We start from the raw sequence: 14,418 nt of genomic DNA, 5'->3' as shown, positions 1-14,418 counted from the left end.
GTCATAACCGTGCAGCTCCCAGCTGCCGCTGGAGAGTGGGGATAAGGTGCGTCTGCGAGAGGAACGGCAATAATTCGCAGACTTTACACTGCGGTGTTACGGAAACCCAAATAGGTCAGAATTGCTGTCTGGGTTCACGCTTTGGCTGTAGCTGTGCATTTGGTAGATATAAATCTTTCTGTTTTGCTTTTGAGTTAAGTGCGCTCGCGTGAAAGAAGAGAGAGTGACTATGACAGTTTGAGTGTAAAGTAAGAAAACAAATCCCATGACAACCAAGAAATATTACAAAGACGCTAATAACAGACTATTTTCTTCTTACCCTTCATGCGCACTACAAACTAAAATACAACCCAAGGCTGACATTGCACCTACCTCTCTGATTAAATCCCTTCTCGAGTTCAACTCTGTGTATTAAAATCACAAACAATTTGCGTCTGTTCTCGCATCAAGCACATCCATTCTGACAAGGCTGGGTACGTGGGCTTTTCTCGTTCACATCCTTCTGACTTTTTTAAAAATCTTTTTTACTTGAACCGTGTGCACTCATCCACAGAGCAGTCCACATTGTCGATCAATCGCGTCGCCTTTGGTGTACGGCACAGAATTCCTGGCGCATGCGCGCGGCGTTCTGTGAGAGGCGATTTCCGAGTCAAGACCCAACGAGGCTCTTGTACTTTACCAGCCACTCTCCGCCGCAGAGGCTGCTGGCGTTGCTCGCTTGACCCCGTGACGACGAAGGGTGACGCATGAACCCTCTTCAAGCCCCGCACCCTGAGGCAAGCAAAGCCGAGGAAGGAGCCTAAAACCTAAAAAAGTACTAATTGTCACTGAGCAGCAATCTTCTTGTTTGATTTGTCCGGCAGGGCAGATACAGTCTGACTACACATCGCCATCAGAATGATCTTCTGTAGAACAGTGTATAAACACATACATGTGTGTATAACACAGACCCCGGAACCTCTGATTTCTCTGAGTGTTTATATTATTAAATATTTATAAATACCGGTAACAGGAATGTTTTAAGTGCTATTGAACTAATTACAAGTATTTTCAGTACTGAGAGGGCTGAAACCACCAAACAATAATGACTGTATAACTTTCAAACTTTACTGCTACAGAATAGCACTGTTAGCCTGCTGGTAAAAATTAAGACTTCAAAATAGAACAAAATAACAAGAAAAACATAATAAAACGAAACAGCAGTTCTTCATTCTTAAAAAAAAAAATTTCGAACACTGCAAACAATCTTTCCAAGTAACGATTTTTGAAATAAAATGTGGTTGTTGCCTATATTTGCCTTTCTCTGTGTACACAGAGGCTCAGTTGACAAATCTGCCTCTTGAAATGATGCGACCAGTTCTTTGTGTGCCGCTCTATTTATAGCAAGAAGTGGGGAAGATTGAGTCAGAAAAAAAAATACTGCTACTTTGAACATTTAGTGTCTCTGGTTCCCGCGGAGCCGAGGCTGCTCGCATCAACTGCACAGCCAAGACCGACAATCCGCACAGCTGTCCCGTGCTGAAGGCTTGGAATGACCTCCCTTGTGCGGCCAAAACGTATAATTCCAGATATTAGTTCTCAGGTGCCACAGCAAGAAGAATTTGCCTGTTGAAATTTGATTGTTAAACCCGACAGAGCGTCTTTAAAGTGATATTCACCCTTCAATCATTTTAAACAGAAAAGAAAAAAAATGTGTATTTAACTGAAACACACTCCAATGGGTCGCATCTGGTCCATTCTGGAAACTCAATCACCTTTGGCACTCTTCTGTAGACACTAAAAGTGCTAATGATGATAGACATCTCTAATAATAATGGAGAAAAAAAGGGAGAAAAGAAAAGGACGAAAATAGATAAAGAACAAGGAAAAAAAATCAGTCCTGAACACCAGTCAGAACAACTACACAAAACGTATGTAATAGATGACGTACTCCGAGGGGCGTTCGGTAGTGTAGTGGTTAAAACATTTGTTTGTTACCACTGTAGGAGCAGCTTAGGGTTCAGATCTCGTCTCGGGACACTCTGTATGCAACACCTAAACGCAGGGCTTGGCGTCGATAGTCGCGGTTCCCTCTCCCTCGCCCCGCTCCATAGTGCGAAATCACCGCAAGGTGTAAGCACCATCCTACGACATACAACTGATCAGACAGCAGCCACACCGTGTATCACCCCACAGAAACAGAGGAGCGTACATTGCCAACTTCAACAACCTTTATCCATTCACAGCCATTTCGCGCTCACGAAACCTCGTAGTATGTGTTGCAACTCTTCCCCTATCTCCCTCATCTCAGCCTACGACAACTCCTCTCTCACATCAGACTACAACACCAGTTTTTCTTTAGGCGCTTGAGACGAGATTTTTGGGTCGTACAGTACTTGGCGAACTGACCCATACATTTCTACAAAATCAGTTCAAAAACTACATGTAGCTACATTTTAAAAGCAATGCGTGATAAATGAAAGTACAGAGGCGAGAAAATTTAAAAGCTTATTTTTCTAAAATATATTAGTCTAAATATAGCCTTTCATCAAATGAAAGGCAATGAAGCATAAACGTACAAGAAAAAACATCGTTGACTACAAGGCTTCACAGAAGGGAAAGAAAAGAAGACTTGTCTACATGCAAAATGAATCAGATATTCTTTCAGCGTGTAAAAACGAGCGAAGACTCAATAACTGGAGGCGGTAAGAGATAACATGCTGCTGCCACGGAACTCCTCTGAATTGAATGTTCACCATAAAAATATTTTAGAGCAAAGTAATAAATTATAGAAGTAAAATCACATTAGATAAATGTGACGATGTGAACATTTCTTTGTGGGACTAATGTGTTATTACAGTTAAAGGAACATGCGTCACGCAGGTGGCCATGAAGGGAGGGGCCACATGCCTTTTACTTCCACGTCCTTCAAATAAAGACTTGGCAAACAAGCTACGTCACCTCCGCTTTGGGGTGGAGGTTAATTGCTGATGTCACTCTTGACCGTTAATTTCGGCGTCTTACGCGCAACGGTTTGTGAAATATCCGGTTCCGAAGACCGCGTTTTGAATCTGTAACCAACAAGTGGAACAGAGTCACGCTCGAACGGTGTCACGGGCAGGAGGTACTGCTGCTAACATCTTGATAATTTGTCATCACTTTGTCTTCACTTTTCTCTCACTAGATTACAGTTAGCAATACTTTTGATTAGAAAAGACCAAGTCTATTGTGGTCCTGAAACCTTTAAAGTAAACATGTCACGATTATTAAAAAAAATTACTTTGAGAAACCAAAAAAGTTTAATGTGCAGACGACAAAACCGGCCGACGAATGATTTGCTGTAGTCAAATGTGAACGATTTTATGTTTCTGATTTGATGCTAGTACAAAGCTTAGCTTTCATGGGGATTTGCACACTAGACTGACATCGGTCCCTACGCTTCTTAACATAGGAGAAACAGTTTTATTATTAAATTTCTTGAAAACCGTTTATTACATTTCAATCTTGAATTTGATGAGTTAATGAGTACTAGTTGAAACCATATGCACCTGAAGTTTTGAAGACAAAATTATATTCTTACTGACATCAACTGTCTGAGAGCACTTTAAGAAATTATTTTCTAGCCACAAGAATAATAAAATAAAATAAAAAGACGGGTACATTTAGTCAATGTGGAAACTAATATACGCCAGTTTTAAATGTCAATATTATGTTACTTGGCAAGTCGTTTTGAATTACTTTTGTGCTTTGCACAAATAGCAATGCTTTCGCCTAATATATATATATATTGCTTCCTTATTATCTTTTGGTAGTTACTCTGCTAAGACTTGCTCCGTTTACTAATATCGAACCAATAAAATAATCAAGTAAGCCACGAAAACCCAACAAAAACAAACCAATCAACCGAAAAACACCAAAAACAATTTGAAAACACTCACAAATGTTCCTGCCGTTTATGTAGCTGAAGCAAATTTAGAAGCTATAAACCATTCTCATTGTGCAGCATGAAATGACTGTCTAATGGCGGTAAGACATTGCGCTGGTCAGTAGCATACCTTACAATCGTAGCCTTCCTTTTAACCCCTAAAAACCCAACGAAAACAAAGCGATCAACCGAAAAGAAATAAAAACAATTTGAAAGAACTCACAAATGTTCCTACCGTTTATGATCGTTTGCTAGTCTTTGTCTACGATATCTTCCCATTCAGCTGAAAGTTGGCATGAGCTTCCTTTTTCACTTTAAAGGCGGTAGCCGGATAGGTAAGGGGTACCCCGCCAGCCATGTGGGGAGAGTCACGTGACAGAACCACCCTCCCTCCCCCCCCACCCAGTCCGTTGTGATGTAGACTACGATCCCAACATGGTGATAAGACACACTCAGCACGTCGATAGGCGAAGGTGGGAATGGGAACTCTCATTAAACAACTCTCTTAATCCGACAGCTGATCATCACCTGCCTTTCAGAAGTGTCACAAAGAACGCTGCTGCCTGTTGTCTCATAACTACACTTTTATGTTTAATTTTCAGCTTGAAATAACTGATTTCTGGTGTCTAAGCTGAAAAAAAAAATCTGGAATATTTGGTCAGAAGTCCTTAAGCGAGGAAGCGTACACCAGATAAAACGCAAACACACACACACTCTCATATTCCTGCCTCTCTCTCTCTCACACACACACACATACACACGCACGCACACTAACGCACGCACACACACAACCACCCTCTATTATGCACGTGCGCACATTCATTTCGATTTAGCCCAGCGTGCTGCCGTCTCGCAGATCCACCTAAAACACAGAAAAAAGCGAAAGCTATTCATATTCATGCTGTAACAGCTGCAGGTTGTAGCAGAAGCAAATTCAGAAGCTATAAATCATTCTCATTGTGCCACATGGAACGACTGTCTAATGGCGGTAAAATATTGCACTGGTCATTAGCATACCTTACAATCGTAGCCTTCAGGACTCTCATCAGCCTTAATTTTAAAGCAACCGAAAATGTTATTCATAGTTGCACATAGTGAGGTCAGGACCGTCAGGTAACACCCTGCAGTCTGAGAAAAGAAATAGGTTTACAAGTTTAATTCTACGAGACTCACTCGACAACTATTTTTTTTAAAAGTAGCACAATGCAAATTAAGACGAATTATTTAACCTATTTTTTTATCTATATGCAACGTAAACAACAATAGCCACAAACACAACAACCACAACAACCCTTTTCCCTTGCGACTAAAAGCAAGAAGAAGCTAGGAAACTCGTTTAGAGGGCTGCAATAACCGAAGTTGTAACCCTCAGCCATTGTCGACCAAAAATTCAGGCCTTCTGCCTGTTAATATGCCTGCTCCACCCCCCAAGGAAAAAAGGAGAAAAAAAGAAAATTAAAAAATAAAGAAAATAAAGGATGAAGAAGATTGTGAGCGTGATGCACTCTACATTTTATACATTTATCTAACTTTCTCAATGATTATATCTTAACAGATGGTAGGCAACAAGGCCAAACGTGAAATCCACTTGTGTGTGTGAGAGAGAGAGAGTTGAACTGCATTCCTTTATTGACAATGCCATCGGCCTTTTTCAAGGGGTAGGGGGGATAACAAAACCATCAAAAGTATGTACACATAAATTGTATAATAGGCAAGTGGGTTGTCACCAACACGACGAGATACACACTTTAAACAAGTCGCTTTTTATAATTAAGAGAGAGAGAGAGAGAGAGAGAGAGAGAGAGAGAGAGATAGAGAGAGATAGAGAGAGATAGAGAGAGATAGAGAGAGATAGAGAGAGATAGAGAGAGATAGAGAGAGATAGAGAGAGATAGAGAGAGATAGAGAGAGATAGAGAGAGAGAGAGAGAGAGAGAGAGAGAGAGAGAGAGAGAGAGAGAGAGAGAGTTGAACTGCATTCCTTTATTGACAATGCCATCGGCCTTTTTCAAGGGGTAGGGGGGATAACAAAACCATCAAAAGTATGTACACATAAATTGTATAATAGGCAAGTGGGTTGTCACCAACACGACGAGATACACACTTTAACAAAGTCGCTTTTTTATAATTACAAAAGAAAGAGAAAGAGAGAAAAAAAAACGGAGCGAAATCTCGAGTATGAAAGTTTATGAGACCATTTGGACAGACCTGTTGTACGTGTACAGCTCTAACAGCAGCAGCAGGCAGAGCCGACAAACAATTCACGACAAAGGCTTAAAGCAAAACTCAGTCTAGTGCCTCGGAAGAGAGCGATCAAAACAAACTTAACGGCCGTCCTCACACAATAAGTGCAACAACAGAGGCACACTGAAGACAGACGACAGAAAAGGTCAACGAATGACAAATAACTGGGAAGGGCCTTGATAACGCCGTGACCTGATGAAAAAAAAAACACCAAGGGATGGGATTAGTGAGCATTTATATCCTCTTTCTACAGAGGGTCATAAAAACTAAGTGCAAACTGAAACCGCAGACTTTTTTGTCTCGGAATGACAGAAGAACTCTCGTGCAAACCACCGCAGTTCATCGTCTCCAAGATGCGTACAGGTGTACAGTTGCTTGTGGCTTGGGCTGGTCCAGGATAGAGTTGTCGCCAAAGGTGTTTAATTTCGGAATTGTCTTTCCTAGATACTTATCTTGAAGTAAAAACATTCTCACTACAGTGGCTTTTCTGTAAATCTGAGTGCGTGTGTGTCTCTGTGCTCATGAGGGGTAACACACACGTGTGTTAGTGTGTGCGTTCATTTGTGGGCCACACACATTGCACAGAGCCGAAGTGTGTCGGTGTTTCAAGCTGTGAGAGAAAACACCAGGAGACAAGATCTGAACCCAAGACCCATGATCCTTATTGTTCTGACAAATTTTAATGTCAGGTCCGCATGTGTGTGGACACCCGGATAACGCTGATCCGGGTAAAATCCGGTGAAAGCACGCTCCTAACAGGTGTGGTTTCGTTATAAAAATTCCAATGGACTGATGTCATAATCAACAGACGGCTATAGTTAACTAAACATTGGATTAAAAGAACTTATTTCTGCGTTTGTTTGATAGCAGCTTCATACCCATTCAACTACGTAGAGCGACTAAACGGAAGTTGTTGATGCTGTTTCTGGGCACAACCCACAGCTCGTATCCATGCAAGAGCTTTGGACTGCCGTTGACACACCTGTGGGTGCAGATTAGTATCTAAGACAAACGACAATCGTGATAACTCTTAGTATTTTTCTCCCGACACAATGGACGACGGCAGCAAGGGTAGACTCACGAGGACTTTACCTAGAAATAGGTCGGCAGTACTGACCAAGGCCGTGCTAGAGGACAGTCCATTTCTTCTTTCCATCCATAATAGTGCTCATTGAAAAACAAAATCAACGGGTTCCGTGTTTACCTTTATTGGACAAAAAACGAAGGTAGGATGGGTCAGACTGTCTGATCCAGGACACGGGTGGCGGAACATGTGCATGTGTTTGTTTCCTGTAGCTATGTGAGTCATGAGAACTCGGGTGTAAAGAGCTAGTGCTCTAGTCAAGTGCGTGTTTGTTTTTTCTAATGAATGGAAGAATCTTGACGCAAGATCTTTCTCAAAATATGGGTGGACAATCCTATTTCGTTTTCAAAATACGCGCGAACAAGTTAAACATGTGATGAAGTTTGTACAGAGATACACCGCCTAGTTCACATGTATTGACAGCTCTCTCGCATGCAGGTACAATTCTACTGTCGATGGTGCTGACCTCTTTCCGTGCATGGTAATAATTGTAGCGTGTATCTCGAGAACGGAAAGAGGTGGGAGAGGGGCTGAAACATACATCCAGATTTCATAAAATCTTTCCCTGAGATTTACTCAGTCATAGAAAAGTATTTCTCACTCCACTAGATTTTCAACAGCTATGATCAGTGGTAACGCACGCGCGAGCGCGCGCGTGTGTGTGCGTGTGTGTGCGTGTGGGTGTGTGTGTGTGTGCGTGTGCGTGCGTGAGTGCGTGTGTTTCAAATAGGATTACATCATCAACTTGTGCTGATCCTCTGATCAGTCCGTTGTCCCATGATTTTGCAATATTCTTTGACCAGTCAATTGTCTTATGATCATATAGTACCACGTGATCAGTCAATTGTCCCAGGATCCTGCAATCAGGGCCGCTGAGAGCCAGCCCGGGCCCCGGGACAGACGACCTCTCCGGGCCCCTTGTACTTGTAATCGTAAATCATTTTCCCAGTATATAATGTATGTTTACAATTCGAATCTCAATATCTACACTCAAACTCAACTTCTGCATGTGTAATGCTTGGGTGTTCTGTCCTTAGACCTTTCTTTAAAAGAAAAAGAAAAGGAGAAGAAGAAAAAAAAATCCACTGACCAAGGCCGGGCACCCTTGACAGCCGCGGGCCCGGGTACGCCAGACCCCCCTGTCCCCCCCTCTCGTCAGGCCTGCCTGCAATATTCTGTAATCAATTATTTGTCAAACGCAGGCCGGTTCTTAGCCCCCGCAGGGCCCTCGGCGCCACGGAGGAATAGGTAGTCGCGGACCAGCTGTCGGTGTTCCTACCAAGACCACGCGGGGTAGCAGGCAGCACTGCTCTCCACAGTAAGAAATATACCAATTTGCCAATAATAGGTTCACCGTGTGATAAAGATCCGCTGACAGGACAGGATCCCAGTAAACACCCCCCCCACACACACACCCATATCCTGTACTCACAAAGCAGGACACACTTTGCATACACAATGAGCTATCGGCAGGTAACCCTGAAAAAAACCCGAAGTGCTGGACAGAGGTCTTGGACGGCACGGTGCACTCTAATTAACCCCAACACCATGTTACAGCAGCTATTTGGAGACAGTTTTCGACATAAACAAATTCATTAATACCATTATACCACTCCATTCTTCTACATTCTTGAGATCTCCAAGCTTTGCTGTTATCCTGAGTAGTTTTCTTAAGTTTTAATACATTTAGCACTTCGTGACAATAACTCATTTTCAAAGATCAAAAGACATGAAGAAATAAATGTAACAATAAAATATTTTCTTGATTTTGTACATGAGATGGATGTTTTTTTATATTGGTGATATTTCCACAAGAGAACCTTACGTTAGATTATAGTGTGTAATGTTATCCATTCGCTCTCCATGATTATAAATACGTCTATTTCACACAAATTTCTTACAGATATGTTTGTTTTACACCTATCTCTTATTACAACAATTTCTATTTCTCACTGACCTTATATTTATGTTCGTTGCACACTAACGTCTTTGTCAAAGTTCTACTCTGCATAAAAGACAATATTAGAAAAATAAACAAAACTATAGTAGTTATATATACACATATCTTAAAAAATATTTTTATAAAAGCTCTGAATTAAAATTAAATAGAAATCCTAAGGAACTCGTGCATGAGTCTGCCCGAACTGAGCTCTGTTCTGGGAGTCTCAGGTAAAAAAACAACAAAAAACAAACAAAAAAAAAGACCAAACCAATCGTTCAAGATGTTATTATAGTGTCAGAGTGTGCTCAGTTTTTATTAAAAAAATATTCTGCTTCATACCTCATACTGATGGCATAAAATAAGTCTGCTGGAAATTCGTGGCCTTTTTGTGTGGCGCGCTACAGTGGAGGTAGTCACACTCGCGGTGGGCAGACGACACACAGGGGAGTTAACTCTCAAGGCTAGAGTTGCGCCATTTAAATGGCGAGCGGGGACAGAGTGGGTGTTCAACTCCAACCACCAGCAAAGCAAAGCCCCTTTACCCAGGAGAGTCGCCAACAGCAAAGCGTCCGACTGAATCACCTTAATCACTCTATTTAGCGCTCGCACACTGACGAGGGCAACATGTTTACGGAACCGAGATGAGGAAAAACAACAACATTATGGCAGTAAAGTGAAATTTCCAGTCACGCTTTGACGAAAAGGAGTGCATTTACTTGTACAAGTGTAAATTATTAAGCTCAACGGAGTGAAAAGATGTGTGTGTGTGTGTGAGAACGTGTAAGAAAATAAGAGAAAGGGAAACTAACAGACTAAGTGACAGGAAGACTACAAGTGACAGAAAGAAAGATGACGTTCTAAGCTGTGAAATCAGCCAATCAGCTGGCACTGACGACCAAACGAGAAGAAAACAAATTACGGAGTTGACAAACTGCGTTTGTAAGCAGTGAATCACAATTTCTTTCTCTCTTACACACAAAGGCAGAGAGAGATATTCAGATAAACCCGAACGTGGACGCGTTTGCACGTTTTTTCTGAGCTGTGGCGGCAGGACTTTGAAGTGAGTTTAAAGCACAAGTCGGGCGGTAAGCTGTCATGGCTGGGGAGCTTTACCACAACAACAGCCAGCTGACGAGGGCTTAATGCAGCAACAGCAGGATGATACTTCCCCCTGAGTCACGTATTGAAGAGGGAAATAAGGGTTTTCATTACCACTAGGTTTTTTTTCCCCTACGGATTTCCGTTTTTTTTCTGCTTTCAACGTGTTTGTGGAAACCGGATGAGTTTAAAAAAAAAAACATTGTGAAGAAACGTGACGGCGGCATCGAGTGATATTTCGCTGCTAAGGGTGCATCAAGTCATCACATCAAGAGTATTCACTCCACTCACAAACAGCTCAGCCACGAGAAAAACTTTATATGCGTGATGCGAGTTCGATTAGCGACTTTCCCTTCCCACCAAGTTGGGCGAAAGCTGTCCAAAGTGTGGCTTGCAACCACGTGATACACGCAACTAGGTCACAGACTTCTAGAGTACAGAAGTCTGTGAATGAAGCACTGTCACTCTGTCAGTCATCTTGCTCCCCTAACAGTGTTACAACGACTGTTATCGGCAGGGTTGTCCATGGGACATATTTGTCTATCCATCCCATCACCGTCCCATGGCAAATGTTATGCTGTCCATCCATCCCATCCACGGGACGTCCATGGATTCCCATGTATTAACAATTCCTATGGACAACACTGAAAAGCCACTTTTTTCGGTTTTTGGTTCTATAATTCCTGCTACTTCACATACAATTAGCACTGATTCAGAGGAAAGATTTAAATCCTTGATGAATGAATAATCATGTAAATTTATTTGCAATATCAAAGTATCGACTACCATGGAAATATCAAATATTTCTGTCGGCTCGTCGCCATTCCCATCCCATCCCATGGGACGTTTCCCATGGGATTCCTATGGGATTCCCATTTCTATGGACAACACTGGTTATCGGTTTGATTTCTTTAAAGGTAATGTCCAAATCACCAATGACCGTTAATTCTGTGTGCCCGCATGAAAAATCAACGTTTTGAGACCTGGCAAGAAAATAGTAGGAAGGCTGGGGTTCGAAGTTGCAAGAGATAGTTAATACCAGTGGTTCTTAACCGGGGTTCGATCGAACCCTAGGGGTTCGGTGAGTCGGTCTCAGGGGTTCGGCGGAGCCTCCGCCACGGAGGTAAGAACACACCCGCAGTTCGTGATGACACTAAAGAAGGGTTCGGTGAATGTGCATATGAAACTTGTGGGTTTGGTACCTCAAACAAGGTTAAGAACCACTGGGTAATACGAACTTGCCTTTTCTTTAATGAGCTGGCAGGTTTTGGGGTTACTGGATGAGAAGTAAATAGATATTTTAAAACAACCAAACCAAAGCAACGCCAAAGCTGAACATTAAGATGTGAACATGAACGTCCTTGGCCATTGTACTGCCTGTCAGTGTGTCTTCATGTTTTCCACAGTTTTTATCGCATTTATTAAGAAATTCTCTCAAGAATGAATCTGTAACAAACACTGCCAACGGCTTCTGTGACTTGTATACCTTGTATATATAGTCACACCCTGCGTCAGTCTACCATTGTTATTGTGGTCAGCACAATAAATGTTGCTCAAAGTTCATGATAGTATTTAGATGACATTTCGATAGACTAGGCACGAATAAGAAAATAAATACTTTATGCAGTGTCTATGCAAAATATGAGCGGCAACGCTGTTATCCCCGAGTTTCGACTCATGCCGCTCCGCGAAGCGAACCCCACAGGATCAACACTGTCAACGAGCAGAGTGTTGTGTTTCTTTTGTTTGTTTAACCCTCCAGTCACGCGTTTCTCATTTACACTGTTCCCCCCTACCTACTCTCCCTTTGTGGATAAATGTGTATATGCGGGCATGTTTATGTGTCTGCCTCTGTTTTGTGGAGTCACATGCGTGTGTGTGTGTGTGTCCCTGAGCGAGACAACACCCAGCACCTATCTGAAGATGTGCTGTCAACAAAGGACTCCTCTGCATATCTTTTTATAAAAATGAACAAAAACGTTGAATAATATTTTATTAAAAAAAAAGAAATAAAGCAAATTTTCATCTGTTTTACAAAATCACTATGCTGCCTTAACACATGTTTGATGTTAGCATATACCTTTTGTGTAAAATGAAATTTTGCAGTGCAAATTTGGCCTTGTATATAAATAGGCGTAGCTTTGGTAAACAATTATCTGAGAGCTCTGATTTCATTGTTTTGTTTTGGGAGTTAAAATAGATGCCATAATAGCAACATTGTTTTCCGCTAGCGTGTTGTAAAGCATTTTGTAATTAAATGTTGCACATAAAAAAACCTTTTTCAAGGAAAGGCCACCTTTCCCCGGCTTTCAAGTGATTACTCAATTTCTAAACATCTGAGGTATTAATTATTTCAACAGGAGAATAGGGTAAATTTTATGTCCTGGTATTATCAATTATTTTCACGAGCCTTTTTTCACACTTAAGAGTATTAAAAAATACACTGGTGTTTCTGGTAAGGTCAGTCAGTAACTTCAACTATTTGAAACTTTACGTGGTTCTTTAATCAAACAGTCTGTACAAGAATAAGAGAGAGAATACGAATACGAATTGTTTATCTGTTATGCCTTTTGGTTAATTCAAAAGAATGAGTATAAATCATAGTATAGGGAATTATATATATATACACACAACGTAGAAGTGCTGTGTAAGGAACAAAGAATTGAGAACTGAGAATAATTCATGTGGTCTTCTGCATTTTCTATACCTGTTGTCTTGTATTATGTAGCATTTATTGCTACACACTAAAGCTATTTGATAAATAATGTCGTTCTTTATAAAGCATTATTTCTTCTGTGAAGTGTATATTTATTTCGTTGGGCGAGTCGTAATACAACAATAGGAGTAATACCAAGAAAAAAAAATTTTGAAGCATTTTGTAAGTTTAAATGTCATCTTTTGATGATAAAACTATTGTAATTCAGCAATAAAAATGGATGCTACTACAATCTAACAACGTCTATGACAGTTAATTCCCCTGACATTACTTTTGAACCGTTAGCACTATTACACAAACGTTTCAATTATTGTCTTCCGATAATTTTAAAACTACGTTACTTTTAATATAATTTTTTATGTTAAATGCTTATGTTAGAAATTCTGTATGTATTTTTTAACAGTATGTGTATATTGTTATATAGACATACATTTTATATCTGAAATATATTTATAAATCCAAGAAGAGGAAAACATGGATCTGGATCATGCATTTGACCTGATAAAGATTGCTTTACTTACAGACGACGAAGTCTTCGAAACATGATGGCCATGTTCAGGAAGTTCCACTCCCAGATGAAAATTCTTATCCAACCCTAGCTTGTCCTGCACACACAAAGATTGCTATATTAAACTCCCATTTTTAATATTACCTGGACTTAAAATTAAATGAGAAGCCAACATGATGGGTGGGGTGGGTGGTTGGATGGTAGAAGGGTGATGGAGGTGGTCTGAAACCAAAAAATTATATAGTGTATAAATTTTTCTTTTGCTAAATCATTTAGCTTTTGAAAATGATACTTTGTGACAAATCGGCCGAACTGCTCAACAGGTAGTAAATGGTCGAATTGAGATTTGAGTTGACCAGGCACCACAACGGTGCTTATTTTGAATCCTTCGTCGTCTGCTGTTTTTAAAGGCCGATAAAAGCAAGATGTTGGTAAAATTAGCTTGAAGAAGCACCATTTTTTTTTTACCTGTTTGCCAATGACTAATTTCTTTACGTTTCTGAATTACTTCGCGAAGGACTAATTTGTCAGCCTGGAAAAATTCCGCCAAGGACCGATCTCTAAAATTTTTTATTTTTATTTTGGAAGGATTCGGCTGCAAACTAAAGTGCTGATGTTCTGAATGATCACTGTACATAGCAGATTATCAAAGTGACAGTAACCACCGCTCACTAGGCAAAGTCTATAAGCATTGACTGTTTATGAGATTACTTGAACAACAAGCTGCTTGCGGCAGTAACACGAGTAGCATGAGTGTCAGCAATGCCGACAGTATTTCCGTTAGCACGGCCTGAAATAAATACTTTAATGCCCGAAGTATCCTATTAAAATCAACTACAATGGGGAAGGCTGCAATAAACATAATTAGTGTAAGATTGTAAACAAGTGTTTGGAATAACTCTTTCTAAAGTAAGCGTCATGCA

At 40.8% G+C, this 14,418-nt stretch overlaps 1 protein-coding gene across 4 annotated transcripts in view; it reads right to left on the bottom strand.

The window, feature by feature from the left end:
• Positions 1–14,418, bottom strand: part of LOC112572028 (carbohydrate sulfotransferase 11-like) — a 45,745-nt gene that overhangs the window by 25,514 nt on the left and 5,813 nt on the right. The window contains exon 2 of one of the 4 annotated variants that reach the window (XM_025251542.1): positions 13,509–13,592. In XM_025251542.1, coding sequence (XP_025107327.1) covers positions 13,509–13,540 — 32 coding nt within the window. In that variant the 5' untranslated portion in view covers positions 13,541–13,592. Of the gene's footprint in view, positions 1–372; positions 635–4,139; positions 4,199–9,512; positions 9,615–13,508; positions 13,593–14,418 lie in introns of those variants that run through there. The other 3 variants (XM_025251564.1, XM_025251533.1, XM_025251571.1) reach the window with 3 other exon arrangements.

The sequence above is a fragment of the Pomacea canaliculata genome, linkage group LG1, assembly GCF_003073045.1.
Source record: "Pomacea canaliculata isolate SZHN2017 linkage group LG1, ASM307304v1, whole genome shotgun sequence".
Classification (NCBI taxonomy): Eukaryota; Metazoa; Mollusca; class Gastropoda; order Architaenioglossa; family Ampullariidae; genus Pomacea; species Pomacea canaliculata.
This window is presented reverse-complemented; position numbering and strand designations above follow the sequence as displayed.